The sequence below is a fragment of the Atta cephalotes genome (genome assembly GCF_000143395.1).
Source record: "Atta cephalotes unplaced genomic scaffold scaffold00015, whole genome shotgun sequence".
In the NCBI taxonomy this organism is placed as follows: Eukaryota; Metazoa; Arthropoda; class Insecta; order Hymenoptera; family Formicidae; genus Atta; species Atta cephalotes.
The window spans coordinates 5538293-5564869 of record NW_012130079.1 but is presented as its reverse complement, the minus strand read 5'-3'; the positions used below and the strand labels follow the sequence as shown (position 1 = coordinate 5564869).

The window sequence follows — 26577 nt, the reverse complement described above, 5'->3', positions numbered from 1 at the left end:
TCTCTCTCTCTCTCTCTCTCTCTCTCTCTCTCTCTCTCTCTCTCTCTCTCTCTCTCTCTCTCTCTCTCTCTCTGTATGTGTGTGTGTTTATTTTCATTTCACACATTCCCTTAACACATGTTTATCGCCATGTTTTTTGCTATGTGATACTATTTTAATTATTAGTAAACTCCAGATAGTTATGTATGAATCTTCTTTCTAAATTCTTTGGAATGAAATCTCTCTCTCTCTCTACCCTTTGAAAAAAGAATTGATTAGTATTTCAATAAACTGATTAGCTCCCTCAATAATTGCATTAATATTGCATTAATTGATATTATTATTTACTGTACAGTTTAACAATTTATTGAAACATTAATCTTTTTCTTAAAGAGTGAAAATTGAATCAATCTTGGCTCAATTTTCAATTTTTAAGAGTGAGATATCTGTCTTTAGTGTGACAATTTACTCTAAAAGTTGTAAAATTAGCATATTGTAATATTACGTCCACTACACGTTATCATTTTTTTCTCAACATTTTTTTCGCATTTAATATTCGAAGGGATGTTTGAGTGCACCGTATGATCACCCGCTATATTCACGAAAATATTTCGTATATTACGTGCAGATATTATACGTGTGAGGGATGTTATTACATTGGGGCGCGGTATGTTCCCTGAACGTGGTCCCGGGAAAGAAGATCGAGCCGGTCTTTTTCGGTGCTACGATCCTACAAGAGAATGCATCTTGGAGAAAATGTGCCGCGTAATGCGCCGCGGGCTCGAAACGAGGATGACCGAAGAGAGACCGATGTGATCAAGGATGACGCACGGGGTGGGAAGGAAGATCGGCAGATGCGGCTTCCCGGCTGCAGAAGAGACAGCTGCACCCCACTATGCACCCAGCCGGTATATCGTCCTTCTCGCGTTATGCGCTGTGATTGTGCACAGCCTATGACTGTGTCTTCCGAAAGAGACACCATCTCGATCGTTTCTGTCCCTATCTCCAATTCCATGATTTCAATTTGCTGTAAATATTGGCCAACCGAAAAACACGACTGTGATAGGTATTTTGTAACACGATCCTCTGAAAGAGACGCCCGCTTTTTCCATGTACCAGCAGCAACGTCGTAGATTTTATATCGCGTGTTCTGGAAGTCTTAAAACAAAATTTATTTCTCATATACGCCTGATTCACTTAATTTCGCATTACTCATTCTGTATATTTTATTTCTATTCTTTTTTTGCTGTATATATTTTGTATGCTTTACATTTATTTACGCTTCTATTACATATTTTTTGGGTTTTGTATATATATTTTTTAACATAAAATTTTAGTTTATTATAATTCATAATATTAACTAACCTTTTAATCTTTACATGTGCTGTTTTAAAGAATTTCAAATCTAATTTTGCATGTATTTTATTATTACAATTTGGCTTTTAATAATCATCTGAAATTAATGAATACATTTAATAAATAAAATATATATATTTTACTTATATACAATATATTCATTTCTTGACTACTCACAAATACTCCTTTCCAAGTATCCCTTGCGATAAGAATATCACTCAGTTTTTCTAGTCGAACCTTATCATACTGCGAAAGAGACAAATTCTTTCTGAGAAGGACAATCTGCTGATAAAATTTATAGTTCCAAGATGGACGTGGGTGTAAATAATTTAACATTTTATTATATAAATTATTTCTGTAATATAATACAATTTTATGTTAAACTATAAATATTTTTAATTTTTCGACTTTTATACTGTCATATAAGCGAGAATTGAGTTTAAAATTAAGCTATCTTTGACTACGTTGTCGCTGATTACACCATGAATTATTGAATTATCTGTTGAAGTAATTGAAATGGCTGGTAGTTGGAAACGAATCGGTAGATGAAAGAGATGTTGATCTAATATCAAGTTACGCGTGGTTTACGATAACCATATTTTTACTTTATCATGAGTACTTTCGAGAAGAAGATAAGGGAGGATCAAATCTAATATCTGCCTCGTCGGCTAACACCAAAGCATGATGTATTTACAGTATTTGCTTGTTTACTCGTAAACCACGTTTATATAAATATATATTAAATCTATAATGTCAAATTTAACTTAATAAGAGTCTCTCTGCTTCTACTCAATTATATCATTATTTTATACTAAAGCAATGATTGTACTTAACACTACAGTGTTAATTTAATACTATATAGTCAAATTGACACGATATATCAAATTTAATTACTATTTTAGTGAAAAATGATAATATATTTAGTAGGAGCAATGGCAACTCACATAAATTTGACACTAGGTTTAACAGTGTACGGAAACAAATGATAAATGATAACGGTGATCGAGCACGAAGGTGCAACATGGAATTCGTGAAGTGATGTCAGTGGCATCGTTTTCTCAATTAGTTGTTTTGCGCACAGAATTATAATTAGAACTTAGAACTAGGAATATATCGAGTTACGCTGTTCGTCTGATCGTCGTCACATCGCCGTGCGTGCGAGTGTACGTGCGTATGAACGTATATACGTGGCCAAAGATGCGCCCGACTCAATTATATCTTGCGTGTCTTGCACGCTTACATAGTACGCGCATAGTACGCATTTCAATGTGGAGTGTAATTAATGGCACGTTTTAATGGCGCCTTGAAGGACCCCGTCCTGCACGTTCGCATCTTCATATAGCATTTTGCCAGCAGTAAGCGCTGCAGAAAGGTCGTTTTGTGATTTAATTAGCATAAATTTATGCCATAAAATCTTGAATAAAGTTTCTTTAAAATCACCGATGATACGACCCGGAACTCTAATCACGATTAACAGCGACATCAATTATTGTATATATTTTATAAATTTATTATGTTATATATTTTCTCCTTCTGATTTGCTTCCTTCTTCATTATCTCGAGGCATGCCATGTAGCTCAATCTATGCCGTATAGATCGTGGCGCATAAGAAGATGCTTTTATAAGTAAGTGCCAAAGCAACGTGCTTAATTAGTAACAGTTTCCGAGAGTCGGGAATTATATCCTTCGTCGCGCGACGCGAGAAAATAGACGAGAGCGTCGACCGACTCGTGAGAGTTGGCAAGAGAAGAGATGAAGGAGGAGAAAAAGGGAGAAGAAGGAGATGGTAAAGAGAGGAGAACGAGAGAGGAGCACCGGTTATCGAAGGTTCAATCTTCGGACCATGGGGCCGGTCACTATATGGGATTCTGGGGATACGGGGGAGGTAATCGATTACCATGGGACCGATCTTTCTCCTCCTCTTTTCTCTCTGCCCTACCTTCCCACCCACCCCATCGAACGCGCGTAGCCAACGCCAGAATTTATACCTGGCGGCTGCTACGGAGATGCACCCTCGTCTGAATGGAGGCAGGGCATTCAACGGCGCCGCGAACTGTGAAACGAAAAATATATGGTTTCCGAAGGAACAGCCGTAGGTCGATTCTTGAGGGCGAAGAACGAAGGGGAGGAGAGACGGGCAAGAGAGACGCGGGAGAGACGCGAGAGACACGCGGGAGAAAGGGGACGACCGGCGAGAAGAAAGATGCTCGCGCGAGACGCGAGGAAGGGTGCAGAAATGGATTCTTTGTATTTCGGAGGCCGCCACCCGTTTCTGGATATCCATAATTGCACCTTGCGCGATCGACGAAGATCCTCATGATTGATGATGCAGTTCATCCGCAGACTCGACGTGCACCTTTTCGGAGCTCTATCTATAAATATCATACGAAAAAAATATCATGAAATCACTGATGGATTTTTTAGATTCAAACATTTTAACAAAGTTTTACGAGTAATTGTGTTTATTATAAATTCGCGAAATTTTACCCCCTAATGACTGTAAAAATAAAAAATTATTTGTCTTAAATAAAAAAATTTGCTAAAATCTTGCCAGAATTTGCTCCCTATAACAAATGGTTTGATTGTAGCTGTAAGTTATAAAAACAATAATCTCGGCCACTCGGTTCCACTATTTGTATGCGATGTACCATCATGGGCGAACAGTTCCGCCCATCAGCGAACATCTGTTGTTAAACCGCGCGATCCCGAAAAATTCCGGCAACAAACCACTTCAATATTAACCTCCGACAATGATGGGCAAACAATGCGCGCCACTTCTAGCCGCAATATTTCTTTTCTCCACGATGTGATGCGTCGAATCCCGACAATGAATCTCGTGTTCCCCTATCGTGAAACGATACGACTGAAGCGTGTACCATGACGAAGATGTCCCTCGCATCCTTACTTAAGATACCCACAATCAAGTGGGCCATTATTTGCTGAAAACTCAATGACGCGCCGAAGGGATAGGGAGGACGCAGAAGAAATGCGAAGGGAAAATCTTCGAAAGGGAGACGCGAACATAATCCGGGATACCTGGCAGCCGGCTTGAAAATTCTCGGGGGAGAAGCCCAGGTATATACGCGAGTCTTTCTACGCGGCTAAATCTTTAAAATCGTAAATGACTGACTGCCGCTCTGCTGTACGTTTGTCCTCACCGGACAAAGGCGAGCGCAGCTTGTAGTTGGCCTTGTGTAGAGATCGTATACGCACCGTTAAAATCTATTCATCTAAATCTAAGGGATATTAGGATTTATGTTCGATTGGCTCCTCTTCGGTTTCGAGTAAAGTTCCATGATTTTCGTGATCACTGACCATAAAATCTCGCGAGAAGAGAAGAAAAATTTAACATAGTTTTAAATCACGAAAACGAAATTTTAAAGCGCAAGATGTAGCTTTGAAATATATTTTATGATTTATAACAATATTAATATGTAGAAATGAAAGAAAAACTATCATGAACCAATTGTTTTTGTCTTTTCAACTTTGTTGTATCTTTATTCTCTTTGTTTTCAATTTTTTTTTATCGTTCGCCTTACATTGTCCAGACTTATCCGCAGTATAATTATTAATCTAAATCGTATTTTCATCGCCATCGATCCGAACCACTTTGGAAGAAGTAAGATCATATCTCCTGCTGGGTGATTATTCTTGTAGCTTCTCGCTTGCAAACTCATTCTTCAGTTCGGACCTAACACGAACACTCTTTGCGGTAGTGCGACCTTGAACGCGAGCGGAATTACCTCATGAAAACTGCATCGGTGCGAGTATCTAAAGATTGCGAAGCAAACAAGTCGAACACCACCCGGCGCGTTGTCCTTCGAAGAACAAAGAGAGGCCTCGTGGCATGCTCACGCAAGACTCCAAGCAAGAACACACCGTTAGGAATCCCCTCCCCCCTCCTATCTCTTTCCATTTGTCTAGGGCATCGAGATTTATACCGTAGCTACTCCGCCCCGAGTCCGTACAGACCGGGGCCCTTATTCACCTTCCGGGCCAACAAGGACGACCGAGATATTTGCGAGGAAAAAAGGGGTGTAACCAGGGAGAGTAAGCCGGAGGGGAATGCTCCTCAAGGTTAATTTCCGTACCACTTGCCGGCCCCATATTGGCACAACCACTTGCCTTGGTCGCATAAATATACAACCATACCAGCGTGCAGATTATGGGACCCGGATTTTGGGACCTGAGGTCCTTTATTCTCAAGGGTATACCGCACGTGGTGGCGAAATCCCAAGAGGGCGGTACCTTATCTCTCTATCCTCTTCCTACTGCTGGAGATGGACTCGACACATCGAAAGTCACGTGCGGCAATCAGGACTGAGGTAAAAAGTCGAGGGAGGTAAGACTTCGAACCGGCTCAACGTCAACGAGGACGATGGTCCCGATGTTTACCTTGCTCCTTAACACGTCGTAAAGGGATGACGAGTCTATTTCCTTAGAACAAGTACTGGCGACGCTGGAGATTATGGCAGGTACGAACGAAGGCATGATTTATGTGCGAGAACTCTTCGAAGGAATTGACATCGAAATGTTGACAGACGAATGGAATGCGGTAAAGAAGTTTTGCGCATGTGGAAGTATTCTGTCGAAAATAAAGGATAACAACTTCCTGTTCACGTATACAAACAATAGTAAGGTTATCATATTAAAGATTATGCGAATCTTCATAATCGCGCGAAAAAAAATGAAATATGTAATTATTACGGAAATTCATAGTGTAATGTATGCAATACTGTGATGATTGACGAGAAAGGTAATTATCATAATTACTACGGATTATACGAAATAACCCGTGGTAATTATACATGGTAATTATACTTGACTTGCGCTCATTAATTTAGAGAGAAGTGCTTAATTTGTTACGTTTAATCGTTTAATTTTTCACAATTTTTCCGTAGTTGTTAGCGATTATATACATACTTACGTATGATTATCATTATGGAAATTCTTGTGTTACTTTCTGCTACGCAGCAATAAAGATTGTCTTTCAAGAATAGACATTTAAGAAAAATATTAAAATATTTTTTAATTTTTAGATTGAAATATTTATATAAATGAAGAGCTTTAGTTGAAATTATTTCGCGATAAATTTATTTTATCCTCTCTTTTTATTTTTATTCGCGATATATGATAAATTTATTTATTTATTAAAAAAAAGAGGTTAAGAATCGATAAACAACAAAGTATTTTTAACAGATGTAACGTTTCATGTGTATCAAAAAACAGGCCTGTAGTGTATCCTATGTAAAATAACTACTATCATAATCGATCGAAACGTTATCTCACTAACAGATAAAATAGTAGAATTTTCCAAGAAATTGATAGCTACAATTTCTTACCTTGCTTGAGAATTGAATGGTTCCTGATATTGAAAAAAGAATCGATAACATCGTGACACTTTAGATACATGTCTCAGAAACATATCGTGTTTGACAGATGTAGGTACCTGCACTTTTCGGATGTCTCAGGAATTTGCGAGAAATTTGTCATGTTTGACAAATGCAAATACTATCAATCTATTTGTTAAAACAAATTGAATACATCAAGAACATATATTATTCTAGTGTAAATAAAATTTAAAAAGAATAAAGGAAACCTCACAGAATTTATAAAGATACGCAAAATTTTTTCATTTTCTAATACAATTTTCCTGATTTATATTATTTATATTATTACAGATGAAAAATATAATAATATAATAATAATAATAATAATAAAAGTATAAACATAATTTATAAGTTCTGCATGAAAAGAATGGTTTTGTTGAAATATTAAAAAAGTTATTACATATAGATATAGATTTGAAAATAATTTTGTTTGAACTATCAAATTTAATTTTGTGAATCTATCAAAATAATTATGTAGGATACTTAAACTTGTTGCTAAATTATTAACATTTTTTGCAGCATTATTGCTTATCAATTTTATTAATTTTATCACTTGAGATTCTTAATTATTTTGATAGATTCACAAAATTATTTTCAGATCTATATCTTTTTAAATTAAATTTAGATCTATATCTTTTTAAATTAAATTTTTAAGTTAAATTTTTAGATATTTCAACAACCATTAGATATTTCAATCATTTTTCCCGTGTGATAGATACATACAAAAATATATTTCAATTTTAACTGTTGCAATCTTGTAATTAACTATTATAAATTCAAACAGAGAAGAATCATGAATTGTATATATATCTGTAGTTCGTAGAATACAAACAAAGAAATGCCATGTATATTCTTTTTTTATTTATCCTACTTAAACCGGCAATTTTACACGCATACTTGCATGTCCTCACATAAAATACGAGAAAGCTGATTTCTCACCGATGGCGATCAGAACGGAGATGAATCTTGTCTCATTGTTAGGACGCGACTAGTGATTTTCCGCGACGCGGTCACGCGAATTCGTGACTGTACGGCCGCGCCGATGTGTCACGCTGGTGTGAAACGTCCCGACACTAGGAAGTGACCCCGAACTGTCGCGACGGCGACGGGCCGATCGCGCGAGCGTATACCTACCTTGCACACGACCGATGTCCAAGAACAATGGAGCTATCGCGGGGATATCAACACGACGACGGTGGAGTCCACCCAAGAATCTGACTCCGACTTCGAAGTGAACGGGGCCCCGACCCCGGGGCCCCGAGCCCCGGGACTCGGGTTATCCCGCCCGTATCGACCGGATAGAAATGTCTCAATGCGGATCTCCAAAGTCGTCGAAGAAGAAATCCGGCGGCGGTCGTGGCCGGTCATATCGTCCCGGAAGACATCGACAACTTGGGATTGGCCCGTTCGATGCTGTGCTATCTGAACACAGAGAACGAGCGGATAACTTGACATCGCAATTGATGCAAGTGGTCCGAACGGGCGTCCTGCATTCTCGGGACATTAATCCTGCGCGTACCAAACGGGATAAGAAACGAAACGGGAAGCTACAATCTGACATCGTGGATTTTATCGGGCTGTAACTTCTAGCAATCGTATTTTCTGTCTTCTTTCTTATGTCACAAGTACTTTTATCTGCAGATTGCTTGATCAATTTGATATTGAAGTTTTTTTATTGTAAATTTGATAGATTCGTTATATTTTTCATTATTAACATTAATAATTTTAAATGTAGATGTAATTAACAAAATGTAAATGAAAATATTTTAAAATAAGATTTTATTATTTTTATAAAATTATTATTATATTAATTTAATTATAATAATAATAGTAATTGTTATTATTTTTAATAATAATAATTATTTTCATAATATATTTTAAAGCTGTCATGAATATTTTTTTCAAAAAAATTACAGATTATCATTCTGTCTTAATTCATCGTCATAATGAATATTACAATAAATTTCATTAGATCGAGAAGTAACTTCATAATTTTATTATTTTTTTAAAACCTAAATTTAATTCGGTTAAATACAACAGTGACAAGATAAATGAGATAGCCGAGATAAGCACTTACTACAAGATATCTATAGAATTTTGAGATTTGATAACCTTAAAATATCAGAAATGATATGAGAATGACACATTTTTCTGAAAAAAGTCTATCTAAATCTAATGCCACACACATAGGATGAAATAATCTTTCAGATCCATATTTAGAAAATTTTAAATGTAAAATATAAATATAATGTAATTAAATTTATGATATAAATATGCGTATACATATATCTACATAGAAAATACTGTGATTTGCATACATATATGTTTATCACATATAATATTTCACATTATATATTATATACATGCGATTCTTTTTATTATTTAATTCTCTTCATGTTTAGATAACTCACACATAATAAGAGAGCAATTTCGAAATTATTGGAAAGCAAATTGCATAAATACATGGATTAGTTGTATTTATATCCCTTGATAAGGTGATTCATATACGATATTATCTTCCCATTTCCAATTCCTGTTGGAATTTTATTTGAATGTAACTATTTTTTTTTTGTCCTTAATGGAACAAAAAAATACTATAAGAAAAATACTATAGGAAAAAAAGTACTATAAGGAACAAGTATTCCCACAATCATAAATCTTTCGTCGACTTTCTTCGTACACGGACTCGGTATCAGCTATAAACCTGAGGAAGTCGTAACATGCCAAGGTCATCGTGAGTTCCGCGCTTTCTTCCTAAATTCGGAGACTAAGATCGCGGCAACGACGAAGAACTCCGCCCAAGAATGATTTCTCCTAATCGACTTTCGAGAGCCTCATAAACCCAACGATCGTAAAATTAAACCGTCGTCAAATGTCATCGTGGATTGCTCGGTTTCTCGCTACTCTCATAGCGGATATTGCCGGTATAAAACGAATAGCTTGAAATTAGGAAACTTGCAATTAAATCACTTTTAATGTAGTCGAGGCACATAGTTCAGCTACTTTAAAAAAAGAATACAAATTTATGCGCGGAGAAGCACAATTTGCCCGTTAATCAATAATTCTTCTTACTCTGTGGAAACAATAGCTATTCGGCGATCATCGAAAAATAATTTATAGTAATATAAAATGTAGCTTCCAATTCTTAACGAATTCATTGAACTACATTAATCGTAACATTTTAAACGTGAAAAGTATAGGTCGCTCTTCTTCGTGTCTGCGATGTATTAATGATTAATGATCGTTCCAGGGCGTACGAAAGCAACGAACATAAAAATAATAGCAGTTGTAAACTCGAACAAATGTTTAACCCAACGTGGCGTTTCCAACTGCAATAAATCGACGCCACAAAGTTTTTAGCTATTAATTCTCATAGATCAACCTACGAAAAATAGAGTTCGTCGCTATATATTGAACAATTTGTTTGTAATGTCAAATACCAAGAATGCAATCTTCGTATCTTTTTTAGTAGATTATTTTATAAAATATACGAATTTTTAAAATTAAGTATCGCTCTAACTATTCGGTAAAATTTAAAAAAGTTTATAACACTAACTGAAGATACAGTTTGTATCTGTATAATACAATTTTGAAACACGATTTACTAAATGGCTTTAATTTCTATTATCACATATTTCTGTAATCATTAATTTTTCTTTTCCTACAAAAACAAAAATTGAAAAATTCCAATTATCTCTGCTCAATAGATTGAGAATATACAATTCAATGTACACTATTTTCTATTATCTATGTAGTTCATTAACTATTTTTGTGTATTGTACTAAAGTAATAACTGGCTTTTCGAATTTAAAGCAGAACAACTTTATTAAACTGGAGGAGGATCTATGAATATAAAAATAAAAACAATAATAATAATATAAAAACAATAATAATTTATTTAAAAAAATAATATATTAATTTTTATCATGCTATAGAAATTATCTATTACTTTAATAAAAATAATGAAAAAAAGAGACAGAGTATAAAATTTCTGATAATTGAAATCAAAATTAATTTTTATTATTAATATGGCTTTGAAAATATAAATTCAAAATTGAATTTTTTTCATTGTTCACACTTTCATTGTTCATTGCAGAGAAAACTCGACTCGAGAAAACTTCAATTGCTGCATTACTTCTTAGAAGCGATAATATATATTTTATGATTTTACAATGTGGCAAAATTTTTAAAATATTTTTTATTGCACGAGATTTTGGCAATTTTCTGTTAAAATCGAAAACATGTTGTCTCACTGTCCATCGACAGTGGGACAAGCACCTCGAAAGTCCTGTCCCGTTGAAATTAGAGCGTCTGGGGGACACTTTATATATACATAGTCAAATTCATCTTCTTGTACTTCCAAAATTCAGAAAATCAATTGACGGCGCTAATTAAGTAGCAGATCGCGACAACGGCGGTACCATGTTTCGCTCGTGTTATCACCTGTTGAGCCATGGCGTGAACGCAAAAGATGAAAGCGGTAGCTTGTCGCGCCTTTCGACGTCGCATTTGATAAATCGACGGAACTCACCGTCGTAGACGACGCACGAGCATCGAAAACACGTGCGCTCGCCTCTTGTACGTTCTCGCCGGCGAACTATTTCTTTCGACGTCGGCCCTCTGATCTCTCCCCGGTCGACACCGACACTTCGTCCGTCCGGCCACTTTACTGCCTCGACTCCGCGTCTCGCGCGACGGAGGCGGTGGAGGTGGCTTTTAATAGGACGCCCGGCGTCGTGGCACGCGTGGATCGATGAACTTTGGCTATAGGCGCGGGCTAAAAACTCTCTAATAAAAGTCACGAAGTGATGTCAAAGTCAATTCCGTTCGCCATATATCGCAGCTTTCTGCCATGTCATTGTATCAATGCGGATCCACCTACGACTATAAATCGAGGAACATGAATGATCTGATAACCAACAAAAGAATTCCAGATGATAAAAATAACTTCGTACAAAAACGAAACGCGTTTTTACCTCTTTTCCATTTATTATTTATTTCTTTGCTTTTTTCGAATCTTATGTAAACATTTCCATAGCGTACCTCTTTCGCGAAATTACTTAGCGTGATGACAGCATTCGAAATGTTACTTCACGATTCTTATTATCAGCAAGAGCTCGTCCAACTCTCGAGATTGATCGAGAGAGATCTTTCTCGAGAGACGGAAGGTTTTATGTGCCTCATTCCCTTCGGAAACATCGCGCTGTGCGAGTCAACGACAAGAAGGTACAGATAATGTTGTACGATAGATAAAAGAAATGCGATGGGAAAGGCGGCAATCCCTGAGTGATACTCATAAAACGGATTATATTTGTTGAAGGTAAAAGAAAAAACATAAAGGAAATGGGATGGGCGATTTGATGATAGCATCACCCAAAAGTTTGTCATACAAGTTTAAAAAGAATGAAGCAACTATCGTTTATTATTCACAAGAATTTTTATTTATAAGAAATCTTGTAATCTTTTTTTATTACAAGATTTTGAATATTTGAATGTTATCATTTATTCTTGTTATTATAACATGATATAACGATTTCAATGTCCTAAGATTTTACTGTCGGTTAAAAAATATTAATTATTAGTATGAAACGACCATCACTTAAGAAATCTGAGATTACAGGCAAAAACCTTGAATAAGCTCGAACTCCGACAGCGACTTTCTCACACTAACAACTTGGAAAATCATATTCATTGCGAAAGCGAGACTTTCTCACTGAATAATTTTCGTATCTCAGGAAATTGCAGTCTTATTGAAACGTCAGTGTTTCATCGTTATGCCAGTACTATTTCTGTCGAAAGCGCTATAGTTTTCATGCGACAGCCAGTGATTCATTCCAATGCACTTGAACATCACTCTACGCGTGAATCATCTTTTTATATTAAATACACGACTCACGCGGAGTCTTCGCCGATCATACAAACAGTCTGGCAGCTTCCACCAAGTGACGTAAGATTATCGTCGGTCTCATTAATCCGTTAACGAGCGAATCGGTGAATCGCTTTATCGTCTTGTGAAACAACGAGCAAAATGTACTATCGATAATAGATTACTTCAAACGACCTGAAATTCGACAAATTATTGGCCGTTTGGCGATATTTTTGTTCACAACACTGTTAAAACTCGTCGAGGACGATGCAAACGGAATTTTATCTCTCTAGGGGGGATAAAATCACCCGATGCCTCGTTAACTAACATTTCCCTCGCTGCCGTGGCTCCAGGCTGCATTACACCAAAACTCGAGGGCAGCACTTCTTTCTCGGCTCTTTTTCCAGCAACACGCTCGCGCGATGATTGCCCCAGCGGCCATGACAAAAAGACACAAGAGATTGGCGTAACAAATGTGCGAGACGCGAATGACGCAACTATGCCGCTTTTTCCCGGATGGAGGAAATGCACACGAATTCCGGTACTCGTTTCCGCCTATCTTCTGCTTCGTGACATCCCTTTTTCTCGACGTTAATGCACATTATCTTAAGTACAATTGGCGAACTCAATTATTATCTGAAAAGAATTTAATTAAGAATTTAATTAAGAAAAATGAATCTAATATTTACTAACTTTTCCGGAGAGATTTTCTCGTTTTTTTTTATTTTTACATCATGTTCATTTCTTCCATAGTATCACGGAACATTTTCCTTCCACTTGCTTCTCTCTATGTCAAAGAAATATGTAATCACATTTATCTATAAATCTGCATAAAATTTTAAATAACAATCTAATAACTGATAATTTTGATATTGACTTATGATTATTTTAAAGATTGCTATCGCAAATAACAGTCTGTGTTTCACGTTTTATTAAGCGCCTATTTCCATCTGTTAGACTATCAACCTTACATCTATCTATATTTGGGACAATTTATTAAATAACCCAAGAACGGAATTAATTTTCACATATCAGACGAATTCGGTTAACTCTCGATTCTCCGTAAGTCTCTACTTAGCCCGAATACGAGAATAGCTTGCACGAGACAAATCCGTCGAGCGACAGGCGACAGAGAGTCCGGAGGAAGAATACGATAAATATTTGAAGTTAACTAATAATAACGTCGCGGGCCGCCTTAATGGAGAAAGACGTCCAAAGATGCCGACGACGAGTCACCCGCAGGCAGCACGCGAGACGCATTTACGTAACGCCTTTAATATCGTACATTAAGCGGACTCGTGGGGTTAGGCTCCACCGTCGTCATCCAGGAAGTTGTTATAGAGCCTACGTTTATATCGCTGGCACGCCACCGTAGTTTTTGAATATTGGCCGCGTGCAAGTAACGCTACCGCGCACTGCAAATGATAGGTGTGTAGGCGCTAACAACCAATTATTGCATCTCGCAGGGTAGCACGATACACGCGTGCGAAACACGAGATATTGCCGTGAGAGATCTCCGAACTGCAGCACTTGAACAGAATGAACGAGGCTGCGAGAATACAAAAGAATTGAAGGGTCCGTGAATCGCGTAAATCCGTCTTTTCATAAATGTTACCGGAGAGAGTCCCATGCTTTCAGAAGAGCCAATCCGGGAGTTTTATCAGTCTCATATATATGCAATGTTATTTTAGATTGAAAATCAAATAACCAGATTTTACATTAAGTGTGAATGATATATGAATACTATGTATTCATCACGTTGAATATACCAGCGTTTTATACTAACGCAAATTTTAGGTAATTTCAATTGATGTTAAAGTCTCCTCAATTTTAACTTGACAATGTTAGTATCTTTATTTGTATTATTCTTTTGATTATTATTTACCTTACTGAAAAGTATGATAGTCGAAATGTCTTTGTCTTTCTAAAAATCATCACTCTCTAAATCTGAATCATGGATAGTCACTAATTATCTAGTGGCATCTCTTGGCACTGGATAATCAGTGAAGTTCAACTAAAAAAGGGAGAACATTTAAGCATTATATATAATTAAAATGCTGATATTTGCATTTCAATACTCCAATATCATATTCATTGAATTTATGCTCTAAAACAAGGTTAGTTAGATCACATAATAAAGGTAGATAGATTAGGAATCTCACATTTTTCATTCAGTGATTACCAGTGACATACTTGACACTGATAGTGATTATCCACTGATTCAAATTTAGAGAATAGAAAATAAATTATTTATTATTATTTAAATTTATCTTTAATCATCTTTAATTTTTGCTCATCTCTTTTTTATTGCTTTGCAGTTAATTTATTATCTTACTTTTATGTAGCTTATAATTTATATTATTTATCATAATTCTAGAGATTTGAATTAATTTTTATATTTAAAAAAATATCAATTTTTTTAATAAACTGGGGAGAGGGGGGGGGCGAAAGGGACATTGCTGCAATCGACTATCATTTTGTGATCGAATAATTCTTCGATGAAAAGATGACAAGCGTGTTAGCAAACTTCTGGATATCATGCGAAGGAAATCGATAAAGCGAGAAGTGCGCGCGCGACAAATCCATTGTACATCTGCCTCGCAGCGCGATCGACACCGACGGAAATTGGAAAGTGCAATGCGAATGCAACTGTCGGGGGGGGGGGAGGGAGGAGGGAGGGGGGGGGGGTGTGTGACAAAGGACCCGCGTGTATCGGACGGAAATAAAATCACCCTCGGGGGAACCAATCACGGCGCGACGCACGGTGCTCTCTGCGGAGCACTTGCAACTGTCGGCCGAACCGGGCAGGTGCGAAACTGCGAAGGGCCCCGATACGCGCCTTCCGAGAAATGGACTTTAACGATTCCGCGCCCCGGACGCGTTATACTCACGCCGTTCGGATTTCACGCGGAAAATTAACGCTCCCTTGCTCTCCTGCCTTTCCTTTTGTCGGATGTTTCTTAACGTAACGACTCACGAGAGCGAGGAGGAATTTTTTGCCGATTTACTTGGACTTGCTCGTGGGATGTCACTCTCGGGTTATGGTATATTTATAGAGATCCTCGAGAAGAAATTGGACACTCTCTGTCCCTTTGATTCACCATATTTTTCAGGACTTGCTTAAGATAAAACGAGATAGATTTCGCATAAAATAGAATGAGATATCCACGCATCTCCTTTTATGTCTTATACATATATTTCATTTTATCTTAAGCAGGTCTGAAAAATATGGACTAATCAGAAGTTGTTTAAATAATATCCATTCTCTTTTATTTAAGGTACATTTATAGTCCGTTCTTATTCTAAGACCATTTTGAATAGTGTCTTAAGATGTCAATACGATTCTGTGACTGGTTTATAATATTATTTACTTATAATATTTCAAGATTGTATTTAAAATTAATTTAAAATAATTTAAAAAATTATAAAATAATTTATTTTGGTTTAAATATAAAATAATTAAAAGTTTAAATATAAAACTATAAATACTGACCCTAGATATTTTAGCTATTCTAGAATCTTCTAATCGGAAACTGACCATAAGAGGGCCACTTTAGAGTTGTTCGATATTTTCTGATAATTTGTTTTAGTCAGAGTAAAATAGCATATATCTTTTTCTCTCTCGCAGATTTCGTCAAAACGTAGACGCCACGCCAGTTTCTAATTAGAATTAGAATCTATAATATTCTAAAGATCCTCAATCCTAAGTACGAGACACCATCCTAAAATATCCTGAATATGATGGAGCAAATGTTTAAGATAGAATTTTGGATAGAGATAAATTTCATGCATCTCATTCTATCTCAAGCACCATCATAAATATGTGGAAATGATAAACCAAGCGGACCAATCAAAAAGTTGTCTAAACAGTGTTCAATCTTATTTAAAGATTTCTATGATATTCAACATTCTTCCTATTCAAGAACTAGTTAGGATGTTACTTAAAACAAAAGATTCAGTAAGCTAAATTATTACGTTAGTAAGCTAAATTATTACGTTAGTATGTTTAATCTTAAGTCTTAACTGCGAGACAAAACAACATTAAGAGCGATAAATTCACGTGTCGACGTGAGTGCGCAAACTAAATTTATATCTTCGTTTACGATTTGCGGTCCCGCGAATATTACGACTTGGTGCACGTCGCGCAAAACGGAGAGAAAGAAACGTACATCACACACGTACGTCACAACGGATACAATGCCCGTTTGAGGAATGAACATGATGAATGAAAGAGTCAAGCGGTGGTCTCGAAGCCGTAACGTCCACGCTGCGTTCACGGTGTCCTTTTTGCTGTTCGCTTCTTTCCCCTCTTTCCTTCTCTCTTCTTTTCTTTTTTTCTTTCCGCGCGCTCGCTCTCTTCGTGCTCTTTGACGCGGTCCCGACTTTGATATTCCTGCCAGAATATCCCGCTTACAGTTGGTGCACGAGCGTCCGTTTCATCTGTGTCTCTCCGCCTTCTCTTCACCGGCAGGGGCGCATCCATATGTAAAGCAATGAGACTCAAGTTCCAAGTTTACAGCTCTGTCAAACGATCCCGCGGCAGAGATACTTATTAAATTTCCTAATTGAGAAATGGCGAGAGAGAGAGAAAGAGAGAGAGAGAATAGGATGACGCGCAGAAACTTCGTGAACCTCTAAAGTCAACTAAACAAGCATTGAATGCTTGTGAATTATTATCTAATGCAAATCTAATTGAAGGAATTGCTCCCGGAGCGCGAAAGAAAATAATAGTGCTAACACAAAAGCTGTATATGAAGCTTCGAAATTGATATTTATTTAGTTGATTTAAAACTGTCTTAAGATATCCCAAACCAGTCAGAGGCTATTCATAGTTCTTATTTCAAGATCTTAAGTAATGTCTTACGATACTAATACTGTTCTGTAATTAACTTATGCCTTAAGTATAAGATCCAGCAGTGAATGCAGGCCAGAGAGCCGCATTAACATCTTAAGAAATTATAAGAACGGACTCTGAATACCAGCTGGCCCAAATTCTGTCCGTCCCTGTATGAAACGTCTTATTTTCTTTCTCCATTGCAACCTTTCTGCATTTCTCTTCCTCTTCGTATCTTTCTCCTTTACGACACATGAGTACGCTTTTCTCACCGAGAGGCTTTGTCTCACCGTCGAATCCGCGCGAACGTTGCAACGCTTTGAGAATCGCGCGCGATGTTCGTCTCGCGCGCTTCGCGGTGCCGCGGGATCTTCTCTTTCAATTTGACGACACGCGGGGGTCAAGGATCGGAAACATAAGGCACTTTTTGTGGGCGAATATATCGCCTCGTTGATCGCTTTCGTTCAGGCAGGTTAACCCGCTTCTCTGCTTTGTTCGCGCTTTCGTTTCAACATTGCGGCGTGAATCCGGCGAACGGCGGATCGTGACGATTGCATTAACCCTCCCTGATGCAGTCTGACGATCGAAATAACCTGCCTGCGTGCTACATATAATTTTCTCGTTGCACGCGTATAATGACTGGGACTTTGACTTGTTAACGGTACACAGTATAAAAATTTATTTTAAATTATCTTTTTCGATTTTATGCATGAAAAAAGGTTGAATGATAGCTACGTCCGAAATTAATTCATGTCATAATCATAATTATTGTAATCGTAATGATTATAAATTACATATCGTATAGCAACAGTATAAAAATTCATTTTAAATTATTATCTTTTTTATTTTATATTTTCGCATGAAAAAAGTTGAATGGTAGCTTCATCCGAAATTAATTCATCATCATAATCATCGTAATCGTAATTATAAAATATACCTATATATCGTACAGCAAAATGAAAGCGTTGAAGAAACGCAATTTTAGTTATAGGCGTCGAAATTAGTGGAATAAAAAAATTGCCGTTGCTGACTGGCTGACAGAAATCTGTAGAAATGATTCGAACGATCGGAACACGCCCACTTTTTCGCGATTCCAATTAGGAAGACCCTCTCGCAGGGTTCACTTGGTAGTTGATTGGCGTCGGCTAGACAGTGGTGGGAATTAATGAAGACAGTTAGAGGTGGAGTGTTATGGCGCGGTGTCGACGACCAATCTACTTTGCACTCGTACGGAAATCACTTGAAGATTGCTGTCCATATTCGACCGATGTCTCTTGGTGATTTAATATAATATTAAAAATTATGCGTAACATTTTCGCTCGCCTTTATTATTTTTTTAACAATTCACATTATTTTAAATTTATTTTATTCCATTTATCTTTCAACTTTTTTACGTCTCATATTTATGCATGCCATGATTATCAGAAAAATATTAGGATTAAGCTACGTAACTAACAACCGGTTAGCATATGATTATTTTACGAGACAGTCTAAAAAAAGGTGCTCTCTGGCTTTGAATAGAATTAAAACCGATAATCCTGCATTAAATCGTAAATAATGTTCCCCAGCCAGCAATATCTCATACTTAGCTACCTGCATCAATAGCGAGATGGCGATCACGTTTTCCTATTATCCGACGCACCGTTATTCTCTATTGCAACGGGTTGACGGAGAATCACCGAATAATACAAGCGTTCAATAATATATCGTTAGGACGATCCTATATGGCAATCGCATATAGAGACACGCGACTATGAAACAGGGCTCGATGTCCATTGCGTGGTACTTTCAAATCTCGGACGGGTCACCGACGAGGTGGCATACATATTCATGCCGAGTGTTTACCTAAGGCCAGAAAAGAACTGTTAAGAATCGAGGCGAGGTATCACATTAATACGAGGGGTACTCGAGGATCCTACGAATACATAGGTATATGCAAATGACACCTTTCCCCGGAGGAGATCCTTTAAATCACACATCGGACTACCAATAACACATCCGGCCGACGCGACCGATGTGTACGTATAGAAGAATCGTTCTTTGTAACGGCTAAAAGAAGAGAATGGAGAAGAGAAAGAGTGAGTGGCGATCTTACTTTTATAGCTCGTGGTATCCCGTGATATCAAGAAAAAAGGGGGAAAAAAGAACATCAACACCAGAGTGATGGGACGAGGCCAGAAAAAGACTGAATTACTGAATTTTCGTGATTAAGAGGAAGACGCGACAGGTCCACTCGTCAGGTTCTTAATCCGGTGATGGCAATAATCAGACGAATAAAGTCCACCGTATAGAGAGGAATCGAACATTGCGGGCGGAGCGAAAAGAAAAATGTTTGAGACTACATGTTTCGGCGGAAACGGTGATAAAGCTACTCTCGCTCATATCACCACGCGTACATTATCCACGACGACGACGACGACCTGAAAACTCTTGCTCTTACCTCGCTCTCGAGGGAGTCGAGGAACTACGAGGCAAAAGGAGAACGATACGTTTTTATCACGAATAATTCGGGCTGCCACATACGGCACATATACGGTCTCTAATAAATTCGTGAATGGCCACGCCGTGAACGAAACATCCTATACGCCCACGTGCGCTCTCACACGTGCCTCCGCATGTGCACGCACATGCACGCGTGGATACGCGTGTTCCGGGAGTCCTCGTGCGCGCGCGCACCGCTCGTTATTGCGCTTAGAGTATTGGGTCCGATCGACCCCAGAATGGAGGATATAGCGAAGAGAAAGCGGAAAGGAGAGAAGGAGAGAGAGGGAGCGGATATTATCGCCAAACGTTAATTTGGCCGAAGTCCGGCCTACCTTCCAATTTTCGAGCCCTTACACGCCCACTTATGAGATTGTCCGTTAACGCTCTGAAATGTCGGGACGCGTATATTCGACGCTCGCATTTCCTTCTAACAGTCGTGCATGTCTCTCCCGTGTGACAAGCGTATACACACGCGTGAGAAATGCTCATTCTTCTCGTGTATGAGGAGCTTTATATCAAATTTGTGGTTTATATCAAATTTGTGGTTCGTATCGTTTGACAAATTTGCCATTGATCCACTTCATCATAATTTTGTAACTGAGAACAGAAGAGAGTAAATTCAAAGTTATCGGCTTCGTCATGTCTGTATTTTTACAATCAAGAAAACAAGCTTAACGGACGAAATAAATCAAAGCTTCAAATAGGATTATCCGAAAATTTTATTTAAATTTATTGTATTAAAAAATAACAATATAATTTGAAAAGATATAATTTTGTATATATGCGGAATTATAAATATATGTTATATGTTTTATAATATTGAGGAGGCGAATTAAATTTTGTAATAAAAAATATATGTATATTAAAAAAAAAAATAACGATTTCATTAGAATCCAACAAATAAGAACAAAAGGGAATAAATCTAAAATTATCGATTTTTCCATATCTATATTTTTATAATCAGGACAACAAATTTAACGAAATAAATCCAACAGGAAAATATTTTTAATAATTCTATGCAAGTCTGTTGGACAGAAATTCTGTTCATAGAATTATTAAAAAATTTTATTTAAATCTTATCAAAAGAATTCTATTATTAACGTATTATCTCTCTATCCTGATAATTCTCTATGAACTGAGAAAAATATGGTTGAATTAATTAAAATTTTAGTTGAAAATAGAATAAGACGAATAAGAATTTTCTGGTGAAATCTACTAAATTCTAGTTGAGATAATCAAAATTCTGATTAATATAATCAGAGTCTTCTGTTCGTCCATTTTCAAACAGATATTTTTTTCAGAAAAATAATAAAATATATCGCATGATTTTGATATTGAGGATGTGAATTGAGGTTGATAACAAAACCTTAAATACAGAGAAAAAGATAAGTACGATTTGCGGCTCATATCGTCCGTGGCCTATTATACGATCCAACCGCGGAAGCGCACATGAGATAACAAGAGAGAGAATAAGCAACAAAAATACCTATATACTTTACCATGCGTGCAATGTGTACGTGTTGCCAACTCTCGGATAAATTCTAAACACGTAAGAAACTTGTGCGCTACCAGCGCAAAGGTAAATGTGCATAAGAAAGAGCGAGAGACAGAGAATAAATACGGTTATAAAGCCTGTGTAAAGCTCCACATCGCGGCTTGGACGCCCTCGTGGATGCACGCGCAAAAAGTAGACGCGTTCGACAGTGCGTGCATCTATAAACGGCTTAAACGTTGAACGAACGAGGAATCGAGAAGCTTGCGTTGTAAAAAACGGCACAACGCCCAGCGTTCGCAACGCGGTGAAATATGCAATACCGTTCGACGAAATCGCAGACCGCCAGTAACAAGACAAGGTATCTTCGTGTATGCATAAAATATAAATATTTTCTAGAGGATATTTTGCTTGAAAAGAAATAATGATATAAACAACGAGTGGGTTTACAGATAATACGTAAAATATTCTGTAAATATTTATTATTCAATAAATTAGAAACAAGTTTTACACATATATTATAAATATATTAATATAACGTGCATTATAAAATACACGGAAGAAACGATTTTACTAAAAATTTTACAAGATATAAATCTTAAATAATTTTCTTAGATATTATTAAAATTATTAATGTCTTACACGCATAAATTATTTTGATGATCTAACAAAATTTATATTCAGATCTATACATATCTAACTGAATTTTTTTAAAATACTTTAGCAAAACTATTCTTTCTGTGTTTGAGTACATTGAAAAAATTAAAAATTAAAAAAATAAATATTTTAATAAATATTTCAAATAGTAATATAATACTAAATATAAACATATATTTATTCGATACAAGAAAAATCATTAATTTGATTTAATATCATTTTTTATTTAGTAAATATTTATTTACTGTAAGTAAATATTTAATACTATATTCAAATAAATATTTATTTGAATTTATTACATTTTTTTTTCAATCTATGAACTTTGAATTTTTATCGAATTTCTTTGCGACTTATATAATTTTATTGAATGACGGCGCAGTTTTCGCCGATTCGCGAATACGAAATAGGTCGACGTGGAACAGGGAGACGTCACTATTGCGTACACCTCGACTTACGGAGCGCGTATTAGCGTGTGCAAGAGTACTCGCGGTAAGAACCGGTTATATAGGAATCGTCCGCCACCTCTTCTCTCTGTACCTTCTTCTCTTCTTCCACTGCTCATCCGCCGACCTTTCGTTCTTCTATCCTTCTCGAGTATCCTGATCGGCGAACCCGCCGCTACATAATGCAGTGACGCGCGCGCGCGTATATGTGTGCATGTGTATGTATACGATCGCTAGGCTAAGCGCATACTCGCACGCGTAAATGTATGGGGTGTTCAAGCTCGGGATAGAAAGTGCCAAGTCAAGCGAAACCGTGATCGCTTCAATGTAGAAGCGTCAATAACATTCGACTTGTCAGCGATTAGAATGATTGGATCTCTTATTTAATTTTGTATAAATTTTACCTCAGCATGATATAAAATTAAATTATTTAGATATCAATACCGAAAAATGTTGCAAAAGAGAATAGTCGATGGAATTTTCATTTTGTTAACAAGAAAGTTGCCGGTTCAAGGGAATCATGCGTTTGTTTCTGAAACATCCTATACAAGAGCCAGTACGTACACTTGCGCGATGCTTCGACACCATGGGCGCCTGCCTATCTGACGTTGGTTACGAGGGCGAGTCCGAGTCTTTTCTTTTTCTCCCTTTCCTGACCTGGCTACCGACAAGCCGTAGGGACGCTGGTCTCTATAGTCCCTCTCGCTTCTCCCCGCAGACTCCACCGGAGGCGTCGGCATCTCGCGAATGTTTCATGGATAGTCCTGGAACTTGCTGCACGGAAACGACGGTATGCGTTGCATCGCTATAGCCTGCGAGAAATATGATCTTCCTCGAGAAGCGTTCGCTGTACGCTTCCGAGACTTTAAAAGAGATATATTTTCAGCAAATCATGTGTAAAAATTTTCATGTGTAGTTTCTCCAATATGCATTTGCTAGTAATCGTTTCATTTAAAGACGTATCTCCCAATATAATATAAAAATAACGATCGAATAAGGAAAGTTCATCAAATAAATGATGTGATGAAATTCTTGCTTATCGTTGGTATTAGTATAAGATAAATTTATGTTTGCGCAACGTCATAGATAAAAATTGTTCCCTTAATCAAGAATTTTATTAATCTCTTCTTATTGATTTTTATGTTACAGATTTCGAATAGACAACACAGATCATATAATTGACGTGAACAAAAACAACGCAATGTTCGAATACGATCAAGTCAATATAATATGTCCTGTGTATCCACCGGACACGTATGTTGATGACGATGCTGAGAAATACATCATCTACAATGTAAGTTAATTTTATGTAATATTTATCTTAATATCGATAACTGAATTCGATGCATTTATTCATTGTAAAACCATAACGTGTGATGTCTACGATAACTCCAGTCATATTGAACGTAAAAAATTGTCGATCGGAGTCTGCGAATGTTTAGACAGCTGTTGCTACTTGAAACTGGTTCTTTAACCCGCTTTCATTATATATCCAAAACGACATCCGCTCTTTAGCAAGCATACCGTGCTACCGAAACGTAGATTTATTGATAAACTGAAAAAAATATTGGACGTACTATATATAAATATCTATAAGCACATTGGGCAATCTCACGACCTCCTTCTCTATTTTTAAGCTCGATTTAATGCGTGATTTTTAGATGAAAAAGATTAAGTTCTATATTGTTTGTACTTTTTTAGTTAGAATTTATTTTTTGCCACTTATTTTTATTCGCCACAGAGATTTTTTCTGATTATTTTTGGCTAAAAGTTAATTCTGTAAAAAATAAAAAAAGCTGTCGCTAATACCAAGACGAAAATCTGACACTGCATTTCCGATTGATACGTTTTTACAAACGTTTATTCTCCCGATAACCAATTCCGGATACCGCGGGAGAATCTCGGCTTTCATGGATGCCATCAAACATTCCGGTGGCGTCCACCCTCTTGAGCAAAGCAAAACCTCCGAAAGACCATTCCTGCGTCGTCGGCGACCTAATCGTTTCGATCCACTTGATTGTCCCTCCACTCTCCGCCATCCGTTGTTCCATTGTCTCCGCCGTTCTTCCTACACGACGATTAGCTCCGACAATGAAGCCCTCTTCTGCTGAAGAGCACGGGAATCAGTTCGCTGGGGGGGAAACGCTAAGATGGTACCTTTCACAGTAGTCAATCAGCGATCGGTGTCGCCGATCCGCGTGTCGTCCCGCGTCGCCGATCGATTATACCGTTGCAATTGACCGCAAGATTTCTCTTGGGCGTTTTGCAGGTGTCCAAGGAGGAGTACGAAACATGTCGGATAACGAACCCGAGTCCGCGGGTAATAGCAGTGTGCGATAAGCCGCGCAAAACGATGTATTTCACCATCACGTTTAGGCCATTCACGCCGCAACCTGGAGGCCTCGAGTTCCTCCCGGGCCACGATTACTACTTCATCAGCACCTCGTCCAAGGACGACCTTCACAGGCGCATCGGCGGACGGTGCACCAGCCACAACATGAAGGTTGTCTTCAAGGTCTGCTGCAGCAATGAGGCTGAGACCTCCGCTTCGTCGGCGACATCGCGCAACAACTGTAAGTATTCAGGATAGACATATCGTGCGAAAAGTAAAAAAGCTGATTTATGAGAAGAAAGGAAGATTGTTCTAATTTCCAATTATTTTTTTACTTATGAAATACTTGTAAGCATTATTTACTAAGAAAAATGTTTTGATTGTATCAACAAAAGATATACATATGAACCGAACAAAATGCATTCTGATAATACCAATCAGAATTCCTAGAAATTATCATAATTAAATTTCCATATGAAAAGAATAATACTGAAATATATCAAAATTTAGCTACAGAGCTTTGAAAATAAATGTTGGATCACACTAAAGTAATTATGTAGAACGCAAGCTGATTGTTAAAAAATCAAAATTTTTTGCAGCATTGCTCATCATATTGAACTTTTTTTTATAAATGTTTTGATAGTTCAATGAAATTATTTTTTGGTCTGTATTTTTTTTATTATAATTAACTTAAATTAACTAATCTTAGTTAATTTAAATTAATTTTTAAAAAAATTTAAATTAATTTTTTAATTATTTCAGAAAATTGTTTCTTTTATGGTTATCTTGATTAAAATGTTGATTGCTTTAACTATAAGTGCTTCTTTATGTAATTGAATCTATTAAAATTCCATTTAATGCAACTTTTTTTCTAATATAGGAAAAATTCTATTTTATTCCGAAATATAACTTTGAGATATCGAATAGAAACAGATTTCCTTTGTTCTCCAAGATTCGAGAGACGGAAACTTATCCTCCGCGAACAATTCGCGTGACGATTCGTTGTGCGAGTTCACTCGCGTGCGTTTCTTCATTTGCATTACATCGCCCGCGAAACAGTATCCGAAACGCAGACTCTTCTTCCCATGGAAGGCATAATCCGCGCGGCAATTATATTCTAATTTCTCAATTATCATAATCTAAAATTACAGGTATCGTTTGCATGAGGGACACCGCCTTTTCATTCCGCGCGATCTCTGTCGAAGATACACACTCCGGAAAAAAAAAAAAAACATAGAGAATGGGAAGAAGAATCAAGAGTACGAAACAGAAATGGTCTATAAATTCATTATTCCGTAATCAGTTACGTGAGAAAAACAACTACTAGCAGGCTGTATTCGTTCGTTTGCCATCCTTCCGAGCTTATTTTCTCTTCGTCCTTCCTTCTATCCTACCTCTCACCTTCTGTCTCTTCTCCTGTCATCCGTCCCGCCGTCTCTCTCTTAAATAATCCCTATCGATTATAATTCTCACCGTGCATCATTTGTTGCGGCCGGGGGGGGACCAATTCTGTGTCCCGGGGCACAATAAATTCTACCATTTCATTTCGCCCCGCTATTCTCTCCCCAATTCGTTCCGAAGCATCCTCGAAGCGTCCTCCCGCTCCTTCGATCCCTCTCTTGCCTCCCCCTTGGTCCCCCTTTTCTCTTCCTACCACCTCCGCCCCAGCAGAGACGATTCATGCGCCATAATGACCAGCTATTTTGCCGGCCGGGAACTCTGAACTCTTTCTCTCTCTCTCTCT

The 26577-nt window shown here is 37.2% G+C and overlaps 1 protein-coding gene across 1 annotated transcript in view; it reads left to right on the top strand.

Moving 5' to 3' along the window:
• LOC105618124 overlaps positions 1-26577 on the top strand; it is a 57007-nt gene that overhangs the window by 26359 nt on the left and 4071 nt on the right. Inside the window, exons 2-3 of the mRNA XM_012199666.1 lie at positions 23651-23795; positions 24771-25074. Of these exons, the coding sequence (XP_012055056.1) occupies positions 23651-23795; positions 24771-25074 (449 nt within the window). The remainder of the gene's footprint in view (positions 1-23650; positions 23796-24770; positions 25075-26577) is intronic.